The 19468-nt window shown below is 52.9% G+C and overlaps 1 protein-coding gene across 3 annotated transcripts; it reads right to left on the bottom strand.

Moving 5' to 3' along the window:
* Positions 1–1926: 1926 nt before the first annotated feature.
* Positions 1927–19277, bottom strand: SYNGR1 (synaptogyrin 1). 3 transcript variants are annotated; one of them, XM_082057353.1, is made up of 4 exons: positions 19045–19277; positions 6952–7189; positions 5078–5223; positions 1927–2675 (listed from the first exon to the last, which is right to left on the bottom strand). In XM_082057353.1, exons 1-4 carry the CDS (start codon positions 19141–19143, stop codon positions 2457–2459), a joined length of 702 nt encoding a protein of 233 aa, XP_081913479.1. In that variant the 5' UTR covers positions 19144–19277; the 3' UTR covers positions 1927–2456. The 3 variants fall into 3 exon arrangements, with proteins under 3 accessions (XP_081913479.1, XP_081913480.1, XP_081913481.1); XM_082057354.1 differs by having other exon boundaries at positions 1927–2609; XM_082057355.1 differs by having other exon boundaries at positions 2532–3906.
* Positions 19278–19468: the final 191 nt, after the last annotated feature.

Genomic DNA, 19468 nt, shown 5'->3' with positions numbered 1-19468 from the left:
CTTCCAAAAAGTACAACACATTTTTGTACTGAGAGCTGGTTATTTATAGCCTCCTGCTCCTCCTCTCGGTTCCACCCAAAATGAAAGCCATAAGAGTGACACAGATGAGTCTGGGTGAGTACGACTAATTTTTTCTCCTCCTTCAACTTGTCATTTGTTCTTTCACCAGCAGGAGAGATGGACTGGAGGGAGCTCTCCCCACAGCCACAGTCATAACAAACCTCTCCCAATAAAGTAACCCCCTCCCAAGCCTAAATATTAGGCTGAGCCCACAGAAAAAGAAGCCCGAGGGGCTTCCCTCCAAAAAATACCCCTCCTATTTACAGTATTGCTTTCACTCACAGACACAGAGCAAGAGGTGTGACTACAGGGCTGGCTGGTCCCCCTCTCCCATCCTCACCAGTGGTTAACAAGGGTGGGCAAGCCATGGGGACAAGCCACAGGGATGGTCAGCAGCAGCACAAGTCTGCTGGTAGGAGCAGATAGAAATGGTGCCTATATACAGCAGAGAACAACTGTTCCCCCTTCCCTCTTGAGGCTTGCAGCTCTACATTTTTCTACCCCTTCCCTATGGTTGTGGGGCAGCTGGAGAGGAGTTGCGTTGGGAGGAGGGGAAGGACAGGTAACCTCAGTGTCCTCCAGATGAGATGTTCACACAACCACAGGTCAGACCTGTGTCCCGTCCTCCCGACTCCTAAGGGTGCTAGAGGGAAGAGGCTGGATGCTCAGGGGAAGCACCTGTGGATTTTGGATCTGCTCCTGACCTCTGCTACTTGTGGTCAGCATTGTGTGGAGCAGGGTGGCTGCATGGGGGATAGAGCACCTCACTGCTGCAAGGCTACCCTGCTTCTTGTGCTCTGAGAGATGTCTGTGCTGGGGAGAATTGCCCAGGTGACTATTGCTGAATTATTTCCCCTTAGGGACCGTCTTCACACATAGACCTTACTTCAGCCTGGAATAAAGAGTGTGCTTCCACAGCTGTGTCTTTACTTGAAAGCAAAATCATGAAGAGTGTGGAATGATGTCCATACAAGCTCTATCTGAGAGTCACTGCTGCCACCTAGGTGAGGCTTTAAAAACAGGATTTGAGATGCTGCAGAAAATGCACTAAGGTATTGTCTATGTAATTTACAATAAGCCCAGTTTTTAGAGAGCTCAGTCTGGCCCCAGCCAATTCTCTGCACACCAGGACCCCCTCCCCATCTGAGTGGGAGGCAAAGGCGCAGGACCCCTCCCCGCTTGGTTGCACGCCTGTGCAAGAGCCAGATGCATGCTGGCCATCACAGCAGTGGTTATTTCCAAGGGGAGTATTGCTCCATTCCTATGCTACAAAAATGGTGTCAGCGAGTGGCTTTGCTCTCTGGTAGCAGAGGAATGCAGGAGGGGTTCAGCAGGGCCTGAGGAGCAAAACTGGCCTTCTTCTCCTCCTCCTGCCCAGGGTGAAATGTCAGCTCTTCTGTCCCCCTTGAACCAGCCCAGCTGGGGATGGGGGCTCTCAGAACCACCCAGAAGCCCACCTCCTTCATCCTTCCTTGCACAGGCCCTGCGCCTGGGGACCAGGGACTGGGCGTGGCTCCTGTCCTGCCTCACCAAACACAGGTCTGAGTGGTGAGCAGGACGTCCAGGTGAGGGGAACCACCTTCACCTCAATCCAAGGGGGCTGGGGAAGAAGCGACCCTCATGGCACTGTCCCTCTGCTCTGCTCAGTCTCTTGCTGTAACCTACAGACGTGCCTGTGGTTTTTGATTGTACTTGCAATTCTTCCCCACCCCTGATACCACCTCTCCCTAAACCCTCTAAAAATAAAGCACCCCTTTCTCACTAGTGGGTGGGACAGAAAAGCCTCCCCATCTTTGCATGGAGGACACTGTCCCTGCTCCCTTCCAACCCCCCCACCCCCCTGCACGCCTGCATGCTGACCCCAACACCGTCCCCCTCCCTGAGCCACCAGGCCCTCTGGCCCTATTCGGATGCTCGCATGTCTACTCCAGCCTCTCACAACACCGCCTCTTCTAGGGAGGTCCTCGGTCCCTCTCACCCTTTCCCTTCTGCCTCCAGCACCCCCTCCCCTTCCCTGCTGGTGCCATCCCCCCTCTCCTGCCCACCAGCCAGACTCTGCCCTCTGCAGTGAGGCAGGAGGGACAGGAGGGAAGGGGGGACCTTCCTGTCACAAGGTAGTGACATATTTTGGAAGAAATTTGGTGCTGGCGGGTAGTTCTGAGGGGAGGACACAGAACAGGTGATGGGAAATCCTTTTTTCTTTTTTTTTTTTCTTTTTTTTTTTTTTTTTCCTTTTTTAAAAACAATAAATAAAAACGGATGACCCAGAAGGCTGGAGCATAGCTGAGAGCCACCTCTTGTGCCACTACGCACATGTCTGGTTTGTACCTCGGCTTTCTGCCGGCAGTGGGAAAGGGGGCAGAAGGGAAAGGGGGAGGGAAAGGGGCATCGGTGGCTCAGTAGTTCTGCGTTTGGTACCCCTGTGTCTCGGTGTCGAAAGCATCCGCCGGAGGGGGCTGCTGGTACGTCCCCACCGCATCTGTAGCATCCTCCTCGTTCGTGTAGGGAGCATAAGGCATGCCGGAGTCCTGGCTTGGGTCCATGTAGTCCTGGGAGAAGAGGGCCGAATCGGCACCCAGCCGGAATCGCTGATACGCCAGGAACGCCTGGCCCACCTTTATGGGAGGAGGTGGGAGGAAGAGACGGGAAGCAGAGAGGGGAGGGGAGAAAGAGAGGGGGAATGTACCCAAAGAGAGAAACAAACAAAAGTGGGGTTAGTAGTGGTTACTGATTAGTGTGCAAAGCCCGCCTGGCAGACCGCCGATGAAACACCCTTGAGAGCGTGGAGGTCCAGGCTGCCCCACAGAAAGCACGAGGGATGGGCAGGGATGGCTGCGAGCCCAGCCAGGGCTCCCTGCTGCCCCTGGGGTGTGCTGGGCACCTCCTGCCCGGCCATGGGCTTTTACCAACACAGCGCAGGTCGCAGAGACTCGGGCAGCCCATGGTTATCCTGTTCAGGACCTCCTGTCCCTGGGAAAAGCAACCTGTCTTGGTTCCAGTGCAGGAGGTTCATCTGCCAGACTGGACATACACAGACATCTGCCTGCAGAGGTCAGGAAGGAGACCAGGATTTGACCTGGAGTAGCGAGGTAGTGGTCACCTCCCATAATCCCTTCACAGCATCTGCACGGTGCGGCACAGATCCGGGGAAGGAGCAGCAGGAGGCAAGGTGGCTACTGCCCAGGCCAGGGGACGGTTGGCATGTGTCCCGCTGCCTCCTGCCCCAGGCACTGCAGGCAGGACACCCTTTGGTGGCCTGAGGGAGCCTGGGCACAGGAGTCAGCATCATGGACCCCAGCAGGCATGGCTCATCACCCCAGAGCATCCCTGATAGAGGTAAGTGGTCTAGTAGGTGATGGGTTAGAAGTTTTTGGGGAACGAGGGCTGGGTGAAATGGAGGAGATACAGAGGTGGGGGCAGAGGGCATCTCCTGGCTGAAGTATTAGGTCTGAGCAGTCACCAAAAGAAAGGCACAGCAGTGTTACACGTATTAGTTAGGGTACAGGTGAAGGAGAGAAGGGAGCAGAGGAGGAGGAGGGGAAACTCGCAGTTCCAGTTCCCTAGAGGGAGATTCCCTGTTCAGTGAACAACCCACTTCAATCGAATGGTCCATCTCTTCCCACCTCATGCCCTACTGTGACCACACATGGACACCTGTGGTAGGGGCATTGGAACCGTCTCTGCTCAGAACCTCCTCCAGCTGCATCCCTTTACCCTTCCCCTGAATTCCCCCATCACCAAGGGGCACTAAGGCAGCAAGGATGGGGAATTAGGGAACAGGGTGTTGTATTCTTCCTGAAAAGTAATTTCTCTGAGTCTCCGGAAAGCCAGAAATGTGAGGAAGCCCTGTGAGGAGAGAAAGGGGTGTGGGGAGGAGAATCAGTAAGGAAGAGCAAACCAGAGCATGATTGAAATAAAAACCCCAAGAAACTGGATGAAGAGGATGCCTATTTAGCCACTTGCAAGCCTGGGGATGACCACTGCAGCTGGTGGCACCTCAAAAAGGGTCCTGGGGGACTCCTTGCAAAAGCCTTGCTCCTTGTCACACTTTCTGCTGGAGCTTGCAAGGGGCTTTTGGCAGCACTCAAGTGCAGGACACAGCTTGTTGGCGGACACACACACATGCTGCTGTCCCTTTGTCTCTCCTTGGTGTCATCTTGGTGAGGGTGCTGACCACTCAACCCTTTGCAGCCCCCCTTCCTCTCTGACAGCTCTGAGATCTTACAGCACTCTTCCTACCTCGTCCCCACCCAATGTTAAGGCCTGTAGGGAGAGGAGAAGATAAAGCCACAAGGACTTACATATGGAGACTGGCCTAAATTGCTTTCCTGCTTGGCACTAACCTTGTCACTTCAGACTAAAATCACTTGGGCTCGGTGCTTTCAGAGACGGCAGGGAATTGTGGAGGACATTTATATTGCACACCACAAGTTTTTCCAGGAAACCAGGCATTAGGAACTGCTGGGGAAAGGGTAGAGACTGCATCATCACCCTCCTAAGAGGTGATGCAGTGAGGTGGAGCTGCAGTCATGGGTGCAGAAGGAGAGAGCCCAGAGAGATACTGATCACAGCCTCTCGTGGCCACTGATGATATTTCACGTGATGAAGGCAAAGCAGGGAGGGAGATGGGTGCAACCCCCAGCATGGAGCTCCCTTCTCTGCTCGGCGTCTGTGTGCTGAAAATGCTGTTCAGCTCTTCTGATGCACAATGAAAGGGATGCTTGGGGGGCTGGCTTGCTCAAGGTCATATCAGAGGTTTGTCAAGGACATTCCTGACTGGGACACAGGACCCTCTTTCCTATCAGGGTTATTAACGCTCTAGCACTTTCTGCCACAATAGTTTGGAGTCCTTGTTTCCCAAGGTTACCTCCTAACCACCTCGCCTCCTGCTTTTCCTTCTCAGAAACCATGGGAAATGGTGTCTCAGAGGAAATGACTCTTAGGCAGTCACCTTCCCTTCCCCACAAGCTAATACACCACAGAGGACACAATACAACATCACAGCTGCTTTACTCACCCAGGTAAAGATGGAGAAGAACGAGAATGTGATGGCTGCTCGGGCTGCATCTGCTCCCTCATTCAGTGGGTTGTCCTCTTCTTTTGAAGCTTGCCACTGGTTGGTCAGAAAACAGAAGCCAACAAACCAGAGGAACGCCCAAAAGGCTGGGATGGACCGCCACCAGCATGCCACCAGGGGAGAGAGATCAAGAAGGTATGTGTGAACAGAACATAAACACACCATGTTTCTCTGGAAACTTCAATCCTGCAAGACCCACTAGTGTGTTGCAGACTGGGCCAAACTCTGACTGCGCAGCCTGGCTTAGCCCAAGCGAGCTGGCAGGCTCGCTGATGGCTGAGTTGTCAAGGTGACTGTAGGTGTCTGCAGAAAGTACCTCAGGAGACTTCATTTGCTTGCATTTGGATTGATCACAGGACTTGCATTTGGCCTTGGGAAAGAGCCTGAAGGGCTTCCAGTACAGGAGCAATCACCTGGGCTTTCTGAAACAGCCACCACTTCGCAACCCTGTCCTGGATGGACAAGCGAAGAGCAATTCCTTCCACAGGAGCTGCAGGAGAGTGTGAGCAGCCAGCCTGCAGCTGCACAGGGACCAGCCTTTACTCAGGACAGTGCAGGAGAAGGGACTCATACCAAGGAAAGGTGCTGAAGGATCATTAACATGCTGCACCCCCAGGAAAGGGGTGAAGGTAATGGGGAGCCCTGAGTCCAGACTGGCAGCTGGTGGGGAGGAGTGGGACTGTGGGACTCACCCCCTTTGCCAGGCACAGCCTGATAGCCGGCAGCGAGGGAAATGGGAATTCCTGTGACAGCAGAACAGGGCTCAGTCACAGAATCATAGAATGTCCTGAGTTGGAAGGGACCCACAAGGATCATCGAGTCCAACTCCTGTCCCTGCATTTGACAACCCCACAGTTCACACCGTGTGTCTGGGGGCATTGTCCAGTCTCTTCTTGAACACTGTCAGGCTTGGGGCCGTGACACCTCCCTGGGGAGCCTGTTCCAGTGCTCCAGCACCCCCTGTGTGAAGAACCTTTTCCTAATGTCCAACCTAAACCTCCCCTGGCACATCTTCCTGCCATGCCCTCAGGAATCTTCCCTCCCCTTTCTCTTGTCAGCTGCACGCAGGACTGCTGGGCGAGAGGCTAACCCTGAACAAACTTACAAGCCAGAAGTCCTAAACAAGCTCAGATGTTGCACCTGATCCTGCCCTTTGACAAACTGGGGTGGGGACCCTGACATGCAGAAGTTTGCCTGTATGGCTGCAATACGCCAGGAGAGGGACTTGAGATCACAGCAGGACAGCAAAGTGCTTCCTCCTGATGCTGCTGACTGGCGTGACACATGCATGTACCCATGCACCATCATTCTGTCACTTCCACACACTACTGGGGATGGAGAGATCTGACTGTGAGTCAGAATAAGCCTCAGGGCTGGATGAGGTCCTGCACAGCTATTTCCATGGGGAATGCCAGGTAACCTAGGAGGACTGGTTTAGTCAGCCTGCATGAAATCCTCTACACTTTTTAACGTTAAAATATATAGGGCTCAATCACCTGGAGCTGGATAAGAAGGAAGCACCACCTTCAGAGGCATCAACACTTGGCCATAGCAAGCACAAGCATGCAGGGAGGCAAGACCTGCTGATCCTGAAGGGCTCCCTGAGCTATGCCTATGGAGAACAGCAGGGACGCATCAGCCAGACTGGCTCAGAGGAAAATGGGTAAGAAAAGGAGAGAGAGAGAAGGCCTGAGAGAGTAAGGAATCCAAAGACCTCTATGCTAGCAGGGATCTGGCCTGTGAGGCGGCAGAAACTCCCTCCCTCTCACTTGCTGGTGGAGGAGCCACTATGGCCAAGCGGCCGGGAAGCTCACCCGAGACTCCGATGTCTGAGAGCACTGCCTTCTTGCGGTCCTTGACGCTGCTGATCTGCGGGAAGTAGGCATCCAGAGCCAGGTAGAGAAGGCAGCTGAGGAAGGCGAGGACACCCACGGTAATGCCATAGTTGCAGGCATTGCGATTGCGGTTGAAAATGCAGTGCTCTTGTGTCTCATCCAGGCGGTTCACATACCCTTCATTGACAATGGAGCCAAACACCACGATGGAGAACAGCTGGTGGGGAGGAAGGCAGGAGACACATCAGGGCAAGCCCCATCTCTGTGGACCAGCACAAAGGAACAGAGCTCTGCAGGGGACAGACACCTTTTGCAGGCACCTTTCTGCTCTGCTGAGCTCCAGTCCCACTGCCTTGCCTGGGCTGTAGCTGCAGGGAATTTACTGGGGAGACAATCTCGTTTTATTTCTGAGGATTAACTTAAAATAGGACACTTTTAGATTGAGCCTTTTTATCCATCTGATCTAAAGCGATGTAAAGCAGTCGCAGTCTGGAGTAAGGGTGGCTTCCCGCAGACACACAGGGAGGCAACGTAGAGTGTCATTTGCGAAATAGTTTTGCTGTGGGTGCCTGCGTACAAGGGCTCCAAGCAGCAGAAATTGTCTCAGTCTGCACTTATTCTCCCACCCACTCCTTTCCCTTCTAGGAATTCGTTGTTTCTACCACACATTTGTTGACTAATTTTATCTATCCAGCTACTACGCTCTTTTCCTCATCCACCCTCCCACAATTCACAGCTCTGCCGGGCTCCCGTGCTCCCATCTCCCTGCACATCACACACCTCTCCACCAGTTCTGCACCAGCCCAAACCATGCCACCACCTACCCTTCTGCACCCTCACCCACACACTGACACTCTCCAACCTTCTCCATGGGATTTCAGGGGCCAAACATCCCCCTGCCAGGTCCCCTTGGCAGGGCCACCGTGAGTCCTCCATATCCGTCACAGCCACTGACACTGCATGTTATTTTAAGTCAGGTAGAATTAAGGATGAGTCCAGGTAGAAATGCCATAATCTGCAGTTGCTGGTCTAATCTTTGCACACGAGCTTAGCCTTCATCACCTGCCACAAGGCCATCACTCTTTGACACAGCAGGTTCACCAAAGCAGAGAGCTATTTACAGCAGCCCCAGTCCTGCATCTCAAATAAACAGCTTTCCTTGAAGGAGAAAGAGGGGAAGATTAAAGTGGCAAGTACAGATTTTTCTTTGTGGGGCATCTTGAGACCCTTGGTAGGAATGGCCCATCTGCAGGCTGCCTGCGATGGCCCCAGGCAAATGGGAAATGGGACCTCAAGCATGGGGTGAACACACATATTACAGAGTCACAGAATGGTCAAGGTTGGAAGGGACCTCTAGAGATCATCTAGTCCAACCCACCTGCTAAAGCAGGTTCACCCAGATCAGATGGCACAGGAATGTGTCCAGGTGGGTTTTGAATGTCTCCAGAGAAGGAGACTACACAGCCTCTCTGGGCAGCCTGTTCCAGGGCTCTGGCACCCTCAAAGTAAAGAAGTTTCTCCTCATATTCAGATGGAACCTCCCATGTTTCTATGCCCATTGCTTCTCATCCTATTGCTGGGCACCACTGAAAAGAGTCTGGTCCCACCTTCTTGACACCCACCCTGGAGATATTTATAAGCATTGATGAGATCCCCTCTCAGCCTTCTCTTCTCCAGGCTGAACAGACCCAGCTCTCTCAGTCTCTCCTCATAAGAAAGATGATCCAGAGCCCTTATCATCTTCATAGCCCTCCGCTGGATTCCCTCCAGTAATCCCTCATCCTTCTTAAACTGGGGAGCCCAGAACTGGACACAATACTCCAGATGCAGCCTCACCAGGGCAGAGCAGAGGGGAGGATGGCCTCCCTCGACCCACTGGCCACACTCCTCCTAATGTACATATGATGTGCACTAGGACACCAACGGGGCACTCTGCTAGCCTGGGAGTTATCCATGAAACAGGAGCCTGGCATCCCTTAAAGCATCCCTTGGAACCACTACTCTGTCCGCAAGGAGAAGTAGTACACAAGAAGACTTGGTGGCCAAGTCTCCTGCAGGGAGAAGAGGTAGGTCTGAGAGTTTGCTAGGTCAGAAGGACCACAGTATGACTTCATCCAACCAAGCACCAGGAGACAACATGACAGATAACCCAGAAAGCAGAGAAGCAGCTTTGTGAGTGCAGGGAAAATGAACTGTTGATTAACGCCAACCTAATATGCTGTCTGTCCTTGGTGGGGTTGGATGACTGAGATACACAGCACAGAGAACTCTGCTGTTTGACCTGTGGCATCAAGAACCAGAGGAAAATCTTACTTACGGTCCCCAACAGCCCTTGGGCAAATAATGCTGCCAAACTCTAAAAAGTATCCGCTGACACGGATATTATTTTTTTCATTCCAAGGCTCAAAATTGGGCCACACTTGGGCTGCTGAGATTGGGCATACTTTTGACATACTAGAGCAAACCAAAAAAAGCTGGAAGCTGGTGCTCCTAATCATGAGGGCTGTATGGGTTCTCTGAAAGTTCATAAGAGCTTAAGCTTGCAGGTAATCAACTGATTTGTTCTCTTCATCCTTCTTCTTGAAAACTGAGATTGATCATACTTTGCAGAAATTGCCCATGAAAATTAAATAAAAATCTCTTCTGCCTGAAGCAAAGGTCTGGTCTTCAAAATTTCAGCCTGGATGGTTTGGAAAGCAGCAAAATTGCACACAAATACAGCCAGGCTCTTTCAGTGGGAAGTCTCACACACCTTCACAAGAGGCTGAGCTGACAGGTCTGCCTAGGACCACTGACAGCACCACCATGTTCCTCTAGCCTGAAGGAGACCAAACAGACTCCTTGAAGTGACATCTGGGTCACTGGCTTGACCAGTGCTGATGCTGCCACCTCCAGCCTCCTTATACTGTGATTACAATATGGGTTCTTGGTTTTCCACAGCGTGAGACAAAAAGCATGTCTTCTCTTTGGAAGATGAGAAGAGGTATTGTCTGGTGTTCAGTTTTGGTTTAGGCCTCAAAACTGGTAAAGTGTCGATACCCTGAGTCAGGCCAGCCCCTGCTGTACTGTGAGTCTCTGCTTACTCATCGGGATGAATGAGCTTCTGTAATGGCCTCTCCCTGGAGACACCTCTGTTTACTCTGCTCATATCCTGATACACATCTTCCTTCTGCTATTAGCTTTGGGTTTGTTGCTGGCCTGGAAGGGCTCTCATCTGCAAGTGAAGAGCCCTGGAAGGGCTCTCATCCCTTTTTGCATTTGCCCCTTTATACCTATCTGTGTCGGCCCTTCATAAAGATAGCGCTCAGAGTCATGAGACCAGGGGGACATATCCGTCTCCCTAAATTTCCAAGCTGAGGTGGCATTGCTAACTTCCTTTCTCCATCTTCAGTCAGCCAAGATGCCACAACTTCTCTCCTATGAAGAGAAACCTATTTTGCAGCCTGAGGTGCCCAAGGCATGATTTACTGGCAAGCATCTGATTTAAGATGATCTTAAGTGTTTTCTGGGGAGGTTCCACTCAGGAAAAATACAGGATGGTGAAACACTGGCACAGGTTGCACAGAGAGGTGGTAGATGCCCCATCCCTGGAAACATTCAAGGCCAGGCTGGACGGGGCTCTGAGCAACCTGATCTAGTTGAAGATGTCCTTGCTCATTGCAGGGAGTTGGACTACATGAGCTTTGAAGGTCCCTTCCAACCCAAAATGTTCTATGATTCTAGGGTATTCTCACTCATGAGCAGAACAAGTCAATGCAGATGCTTATCTTCCGTGTCCTGAAACAGCCATCCCACAGTGCTCTTTGTCCTTAGGAAAGCTTTCTACATACCCAAGCACAGTAGCTGAAGGGCTGACTCCTCCTTTCCATGTTTTCATCACTACTGGTATCAGTGCTGGTCCAAGGGCAAGGTCAGTGGCAGCAGAGAGGGCCTGCTCCCTTTGCCAGCCCACCATCGCTCCCACGGCACAGCAAAATGCTGTGAGGATCTGCTGTGCACAGACGCCTTGAGCTGGACTGGAAAACACCGGCTGGGCAAGAACAGGCAGGCTCAAACCAGAGGTTTCAGACTGACAAGCAGAGCTGGACGGCAGAAGAGGTGATTGCTGCTGCTGCTGACAGGCAGCGTCACCCGCTTTATCCCCGTGATGGCTGTACCCAGAAGCTGTTGCAACGGATGCACAGACAAATAATTTTATAGAAAAAAAAGGAAAATTATGAGAGCCCAGATCTCGCAGCCCTCGGGAGAAACTGCTGTACTCGTAATCCATGGCAGCTAGTTCTTGTCAGTAAGGGTGCGGGTGGGTGGAAGCTCACTGACATAGCAAGTCATCTTAGCAAAACCAAGTATTTTTTATTTCCTTATTTCACAATCTGTGCTTGTGCAAAGATGACCCAGGCAGCAGGTGCAGTATGAATGTCTGCCTGCATTACAAAAAAATCCACAAAGTCTGCAAGGATGAAGCATCTGCGTTCCTGTTCCCATCACATCTGCAGCACTTCAGAGGAAATGCTGGCTACCAGCAGTGCTGGCACAAGCCTCCCGTCCTTCTGTGTCCCCACCGCTTGTTCCTTCTACCCCCTCTGGGTATAGCAAATACCCACTGCACCTATAGCCACTGATAAAATGGTCCAAAATATAAATCCAGCTACAAAGAGGAGGCGAGGAAAAGATGGTATGAGTCTTCTCCTAACTGAGCACCAAGATGCAAGGCAGCACTGCATCCTTACACTCCCAAAGACAGCCCATCCTACTGCTCCGCAGGGGGAGATCATTCATCAGCTGCTTTCCTGCACTCGGTGATGAAACCTAGCCAGCCATCCCCAGCTCTGTGCACCTGAGTGGCCTCATTTCTTCAGCAAGCCTGCTTAAGTTGGTTAACAGGACTTGAAGTACTTAGATTTTTAGGTTGAGAGGGTTTCCTTAAGCCTCCAAGAGCAACGTTAATCGGGCTGGCGTGCAGCCTCTCTGGAGGTGCTCATTTAACAAGCAGCAATCTACTCAGCTACGCTGTGAACTAGAAAAAGGGGAAGAAAACAGCACTTGGAGAGGATATGGCCAACTTAGCATTGCTGTTGGGACCCAGCTTTTCTCAACTTCACTGCTCTTTAAACATCACATCAACACAGGTTGTTGCGATGATTTTCTGAGACTTGTGTTTTCATCAAAGAGCTCCAAGACACCAAGCGAAGCCCAGGGCCAGGCAGTTTGCAAAGGTGACAGAGACAGCAGCTTGCCAAAAGACACAGCAAAATGAACTCAATACTGAGTACTGGGGCAAGGAGACAGGGAGGGGCTGAGAGTTTTCCTTCCCCGGTTTCTCAAGGGGCTCATGCTGGCCATTACAGGTGTGTAAGGGCTCATTACAGTGAGAAAAGCGCAGAATAGGCAAAAGGCTACATCTCACCATAAAAGGCCTTTTTTTTTTCTTTCCTGCTGAACTGGGGGACCTGATTTTGCCACAGGCGAAGGCAAGAGATAAGCCCTCAGAAGAGAGACTTTCCGGTCCCTCCCCACCTCCCCGCTGCAGGCTCGGCTGTGCAGAAAGCCAGCCGAAACCTCCTGAGCATCATGTGAGGTTTTCCACCTCACTGCCCATCGCCAGCCGAGCACTCAACGCTCCCAAGCACCATGTGATGGACACACAGCAATGCCAGCCCAGCCTCCGGCCACGCGCTAGGATTTTCCTGCACCTCATCCCAGGAGCTGGTCACGCTGCCTCCTGACTTCATCCCCGAGATCCCCATGATGGTCCTGGCAGGGATGAGGCTGAAGAAGAGGGTTTCTGTCGAGCCACCTGCTTGGGCTTGCCGTGGTGCCCTCTGGTCACGGGGTCTGCTGCACTGCATGTTGCCTCTCCCTCTCCCACACCCCCTTTTTATTCTATTATAGAGAGGAAATAATCTGGTGACATAATATTCCTCATGGGACTTCAAATCAAATCCACCTCAGGCAGAATGAAGCAATGACCTCTTCTGTGTCTGATCTGGTAACGACCAGGAATAAATCTGTTTAAAAAGAAAGCAAGAGCAGAGGAGAAAACAAACGATAAACGGGCAGAGATGATCTGACTTTACTTTTTAGCTACTCGCAAATGGAGTCTCTGGAAAGCTTTGGAGAGCCCTGCACAGACATGGATTATTATGAATATTATCATAATCATTAAATCTACTTGTATTCAGCCCGTTTTGAAGAAAACATACGCAGCTTTTGAAACGCATGGGACTGGCAGCTTGGAAACAGGCGGCCTCTATTTATTCCCTCCAGCCGGCATCATGCAGGCAGCGAACGACTCCTGCCCACGGTCTCGATGGTGTGTCTGGGCCCTGTGCAGGTGCGGGAGAGGACCAGCCTCCCCACACCCATTTGTACCCAGTTCCCCTGAGCACAGACAGGGGAAGAGCAGACGGGTATGCCAGCACCCCCCTCCCACCTCACCCTCTCCAGCCAGGGCTGAGCCGGAGCACGTGAGGGAGGGGAGAAAAGCTCCACATCCCTAATTCCTACCACGGGATCTGGGACAGGCTTTCCTGGCCAGCCAGCCTTTTTTTTTTCACACATGGCTTGGCAGCTGACAGGCCGGTCATTAACCCTTCCACCTCCCTCCAGACCCATGGTTGGGAGCCTGGGTCGATCTTCCCCTCTGCAGCGGCCCAAGCTCTGGGTGATGCTGGGGCACCCATGGGGAGAAAGAAAGAGTTTTCCCATGGGAACGTGCCCACTGGTCAAAGAGGGGGTTGTGGCCCAGAGAGCATCTTCAGGAAACCCCATCCAGTCCTGCAGGTCTCATGCTCTTCCCATGGTCAAACTGCATCTGCTGTCCCAGCGCTCCTAGTGATGACTCCCCATGGCCAAAACTCCATGGTGGCATCCAGGTCCTTCTGTGCTTTCCAGATGGTCCCTATATCACCTACATTCACTGCTTAGTGAAGCAACTCCCCAAAAGTTGCATCTTTTTCCAAGGGGAAGTGTTCTGCTTTTGTTCTACTAACACATCTATCCCTCCTTTGCTTGGCTGTGCCAACCTGGGTGGAGGATCACATCTACTGTCACCTGCACCTGCTCCTCTCACCACCACACTCGTCCACTCTGCTGTCCTGTCTTGCTGCAAATGTTTGCATCTATGTTTCATCTCCCTGCAGTTCCTCTGTTCCTCACCTATGTGCCTCTCACATTTTCAAACAGCAGATTACATATGTTTATCTTATTTTTTTGCTAATTATTTGTGACTGCCTTTGGCTCCTATGTGCTTTTTCTCAGATTTTTATCTGCAAATGCCATTAATGAGAGGCTTGTTCCTCCTCCGAGATCCTTCCTGGAAATGCTATGCTGGAAACAAACGCGACCTGCTGTATCCAACCCCAAATCACCCTCTGGCTCTGCATATCTATTGCTCATCTGATGTGGCCTTTCACCCAATCCTAGTAACAGCAATCCCCAAAAATCTCTTTTGAAGCTGACCCAAGGAAGGGGAAGCCATGAAGAACTGTACCTAAGGCTTGCCCCAAAGCACATGCTTTGAACCGCTGTGTTTCTTTCATTCTGTGCCAATGTATCTCACAAGCATGCAGCCTGCGAGCATGGGGGCTGGGGCAAAAATCACGTGGAGGAGCAGAAGCAGAGAGCATGAGCTATGGTCCACTAAAACAGGGAACACTTCAGCTAAGTTCAGCTGGAACAAAAAGAAGGCGGAGGGTGCAGTTGGTTCCAGACCAGTGTGGCCTCTTGTCTCTAAGGCTCAGTTTAACTGTCACCACAAGGCCATGCTGGGTATCATTCCCATACAGCAAAGGGTGGAAGAGGCAAGGGACACCATAAGCCAAGCATCAGCATGGTGAGCCAGGGACCTGCTGGCCAGGCAGGAGATGGAGCTCCCTGCTGCACCAGGGCTTGTCCCTTGTCCCTGTCATAGCAAGGCCAGGGACATGGTTCCCGTCCTTCACCTGCCTTGTCTGCTCAGCCCGAGCTGCCTGGGACATGCTGTGCCTGCAGAGACAGGAGACAGAGCTTCTCATCCCAGCTCAAAACATCTGTGTGCTCCAAACAGACTGTAGATGTGGTAATAACGGCAGCAGATGATGGAAGAGGAGATGGAGGGCAGGCAGTGCCTCTCCTCACCAAACCTCCCTCTGGAGGGGCAGTGCCCTTGTCACTGTAATGGAACTCAGCATCTCTGTCCATGTGGCAACTTTTAATGAGCTGCTTTGCCTGTGTGCCTCTGGTTGGAAATACTCTCGCTTGAGCCACCTAGCCGGGCCTGCTTCCAAAAAGCAAGTTACTTTTGCCTTGTTAGGCTTTCACGTCAAGTAGCGCTTCAGCAAGCCAGTTTCCAAGCAGTCAGGAGCACCTGGAACAACCTGTTTCAATTAGCATTTTACTTATTTATGGAGGCAGTGCTACATCCCTACATCCAACGCCTGCAGGTTGCAAAGGAGCCTTCCAGCTGGCCTGTACCGGCTGCAGAGAGCACTGTGGGTCAGGGCACAACAGGATTACACAGGGATGTGCCCACACTTGCCTGCTTTATTTGAAGAACGATCCTGGAGCCACAGCTGTGCCTGTAGCACAGCTCTAGCTCGATGCAGGTCACCCAGTTCCACTGGCTCCAGCTGTTGGGTCACCTGAGAAGGCTGAAGGCAGGTCTATACGTCAAGGTCACCACAGAGAGGTAGGGAAGCCTCCGGGATCTTTCAGTAGCACATTGCTTTTGTCAGCAAGCCTCAATCCAGCTGGAGTGGACAAGCCTCCTGACTGCAAGATCCAGGCACTGCCAGAGGCATCCTCAGCGGAGATGCCCAGGAGGGACTGCTCCACAGGGCTGCCTCCCTGCGCTACCAGGTGCTGCTTCATCCAGGTGAGTGCATGTGGGGCTGGCAGCAGCAGAGAAATGCCTTGTGCTGAGGCTGAACATCCACACCTAACATGGGCGCTCTGCAGGACCACCACCGCTTGCCAACACCCATGTCAGACAACCTTTCTTTAGGAAGATGCATCCTTACACTGCTGTGCCTGACCTCTGAAGCACCCGAGAAACCTGAGCTGCCTCACAACACCGTTGCGGTGGACAGATGCTCCAGAATTGCTGACCTCTTTCCATAGTTTAGCAACCTCCTTGTCAAACCTACCCCCATCTCCTCCTCAACATAAATAACCTTCAGTCACCCCATCTGCTCCTGATCCTGCAGCTCTCCCTGCATTATTGCTGCCATCTCGATTGGGCTGCAAACTCCATGGGCAGAAGCCTGTTTGCTGCCAACAACATCTGTACCATCATACAACCTTCTAAGAGGCAGGATGAACCGAGCACAAGGTCACTGCCTGGGGAAACGATCACGAGAATTTCTGCTCTCAGTGAAAGCTCATCATGTGAAATCGGCCGAAAGGAGTCTCCGGCTTGCTCTGGGGAGATGATGGATCATCCAGGCCACGAGCAGGATAAAGGCAAACAAGATGTCAGGCAAGGTGCTTCCAGCACATGCCAGAGTGGGTGGAAGGAAGGACTCTCACAAAGACCACGGGGAGGGAGAGCCCTTCACCACCAGAACTGTTTGGCTCGTAGAGCCTGGTGATGGAATGGCTAAGTGCGGATGTGATTGCAGTCTAGAAACATACCCAGGGGAAAACACCAGGGAGGGGAAAGCACCATTTAAACTGAAAGGCACCAGAGCACAAAAGCAAATGGATACAAACCCAGCCACAAATAGATTTTATGGTGGAAGGCCCTGACCGTTGGAACTGCTGAACATCCTCCCAGAGGGAGTGAGAAGGGCAAAAAAACCCCACGTGCTAGTCTTTCTTCAGCAAAGTTCAGTCAGTTTATGGAAGGGGTCATAAAGGGTCTGATGCTTGTGACAGCCTGAGATAGGACTTTGGTGCCCATGAGGACCCCTCTTGGTCCTCCCCAGTTAAAAAAAAGACCAAAACCACAACTAAATATCTGAGGTGAGCTTGTCACTCCCTGGCTTTGTGGAGGGCGAGATGCTCAAGAGGACAGACAAGACCAATCTGGTAGAAAAGCAGAAGAAAGAACTCATATTTGGGGAGAGAAGATATGCATGTGTAACCTTGCACCATGGTGGCCAGGCCAGCCTCCCTTGCTGGACTGTTGACCTGAAGCACCTCCAGCTCCTGCAAAAGGACGTTAATTTCCACAGTCAAGTGAAGTACCCAGGGTAAATCCAGTCCTGTCCTCTGTCAAGGTCAGATGGGCAGGGGGAAACAACACGGGGTCCCAAGGAGATGCTGGGCCTCAGGAAGCACTCCCTGCCTGGGGAGACTTAGCAGGGCGCAGAGCTGAGCTTGGAGAGCGAGATGACAGCATCTGAGATACTCTGAAGCAGAGTAGGTGACTAATTAAAAAATAAACGTATTTCCTCTTTTCTCTCCTTCACCTGGTGCCTCTGGGAAGCCAAAATCCCGCAGTGCTTGGATGAAGGGGAAATAAAAAACCACCAGACTGAGAGGGAGAAAGAAGAAATTCTGCCACAGAGATTAGCAGCAGGAGAGCCTTTGTAGGTCACATCACGTCCATCATCCTCAGGGACGCAAGCTGGCTCCGTTCCACCTGCCGGGGAGTGGGGCACACATAACCCCTTGTCCAGCACCCAGTGGCAGCCCCAGCACAGCCAGCCCACTCCCAGTGTGAGGTCCTGTACTGTAAACAAGCCCAGGCAGATGGACACACCGCCCGCATTAATCACGTCCTCAGCTGTCTCAGGGCTCTCCGGCCACCCTCCAAGTCACGACACCCAGGGGGGACATCACCCACCCAGCCGGGAACACAAAGATTGCCTCTCCACGACCGGCAGCAAGCTGGGCCACCTTCCCTTTCCCTCCTCATTTTCCCTGCCTGTCACTGCTTTTATTTTATTTTCCCAAAGCCAGCCTGACGCCTCTCCTCCTTGCTCCGGTGCGCATGTGTCTCCTCCGCTCCCTCTCCCTGCCCTCCCCTTCTCCGCTCCCGGCTGAGACCTCAATCTCTCCATCGCCGGCTCGGTTTTGCGGCTCTCGCTCCCTTAATCCCAATGACCTTCTTGCACATACGCATCAGCCCCATGGGCAGCCATGGGATCATCAGCGTCACGGAAGAGGGAGAGACCTTCCCCCTGGCACCCCATGGCCTCCCCACTGCCCCCCTTAGACCCCTTTTCCCCCTACCCGCTTCCCCACAAATTACCGAGGGGAAAGCATTACGGGGAAAGAAGGCTGGTGGGTGAGAGGATGAGGATAAAATGCAGAGCGCCGTCCAGCCCCCACAGCCGCCCCCCAACTCACCCTGGCACAAACAGAGCCCAGCAGCCCCCAAGCCCCAACCTGCTGGGGAGCTGCACCAGGGCTTCAGCATCACCCGCAGCTCCCCCCCGTCACCCCACATCCTGCTGTCTCCCCATGCCTGCCATATACCCACCGGGGGGGGGACGTAGAGGGGGGACAAGACCCCACCACCATCCCCAAAACAGTAGATTGAGCTGGTGGGTGAGGTGGTGGGTCACCCAGCTTACTCCTTCCCTCCCCAGGGAAGAAACCCCAAAGCACAGTGCTCTCACCCCATATGGCCCTACGTCTATATGGCCCTATATCCATACACACAGATACATACATACATACAGCTGTACATCTGTGTGCACAGACATATGTGGATATATACATGGAGATATATACATACAAAAATATATGAACCCAGATATAGATCCATATATCCAAACATACATGCATATACACAGATAATATCCATAAATACTTATGGAGGCATATACAATATATATCTCTGTGTACATGGATCTAGATGAGTGGAAACATATCAACGGACATATGCATATATATATATATATCTGTGGATACACATGCATACACAAGCATATATAAAACGAATATAGAATAGTAAATATGTAATAGTATATCATCGTAATAATATAAAATCGTATATAACATAACGATTTTAGGTATGTAGAGAGGTGGGGGTTGGGGCCGGCCGTGGCCGCCCGCCCCGGAGGGAGCCCCGCGTCCCCCGCAGCCCGGTGAGACGCCCCCCGCCCCGGTCCGGCGGCAGCTCCGGTGCCGGCGGGGCCTTACCCAGGAGACGAACCGCAGGAGGGTCTGCGGCTGCCGGATGAAGGCGTGCGGGTCGAAGGCGCCGCCGGCTTTCCCCGCTCCGAAGGCGCCCCCGTCCATGGCGGCACGGGGGTGGGCGGGAGGCGGGCGGGGGGCTCGGCGGGCGGTGCCGGGCTGCGCCGAGCCGTGCCGAGCGGAGCCGAGCCGCGCCGAGCGGAGCCGAGCGGAGCCGAGCCGTGCCTGGCAGCCCGGCGGCGACGAGCCGCGCGCTCCCGCCCACGGGGACGCGCCGCGCCGGGAGCGCGCACCACCCCCTTTCTCCGCGCCGCCGCTGCCCGCGTCACATCGCGGGGGGGTGGGGACGGAGGGGACACGTCTCGGGGGGAAGGCGGGAGGTGTCCGTGGGGCAGCAGTGTGAGGAGGAGGCGCTTGGGGGGTGTGTGAA

This window comes from Streptopelia decaocto (assembly GCF_964273445.1).
Source record: "Streptopelia decaocto genome assembly, chromosome: 1".
Lineage (NCBI taxonomy): Eukaryota > Metazoa > Chordata > Aves > Columbiformes > Columbidae > Streptopelia > Streptopelia decaocto.
Note: the sequence above shows the minus strand (reverse complement) of the source record. Positions and strands in the feature narration are given on the sequence as shown.

Excerpts from the sequence above, each read along its gene's own strand:
- SYNGR1 (XM_082057353.1), bottom strand. The coding sequence starts at position 19,143 with ATGGACGGGGGCGCCTTCGGAGCGGGGAAAGCCGGCGGCGCCTTCGAC. Across the intron at positions 7,190-19,044 it reads TCCTGCGGTTCGTCTCCTGG|CTGTTCTCCATCGTGGTGTT; the intron begins GTAAGGCCCCGC and ends CCTCCCCACCAG. Across the intron at positions 5,224-6,951 it reads CTCAGACATCGGAGTCTCGG|CCTTTTGGGCGTTCCTCTGG; the intron begins GTGAGCTTCCCG and ends GGTCCATCCCAG.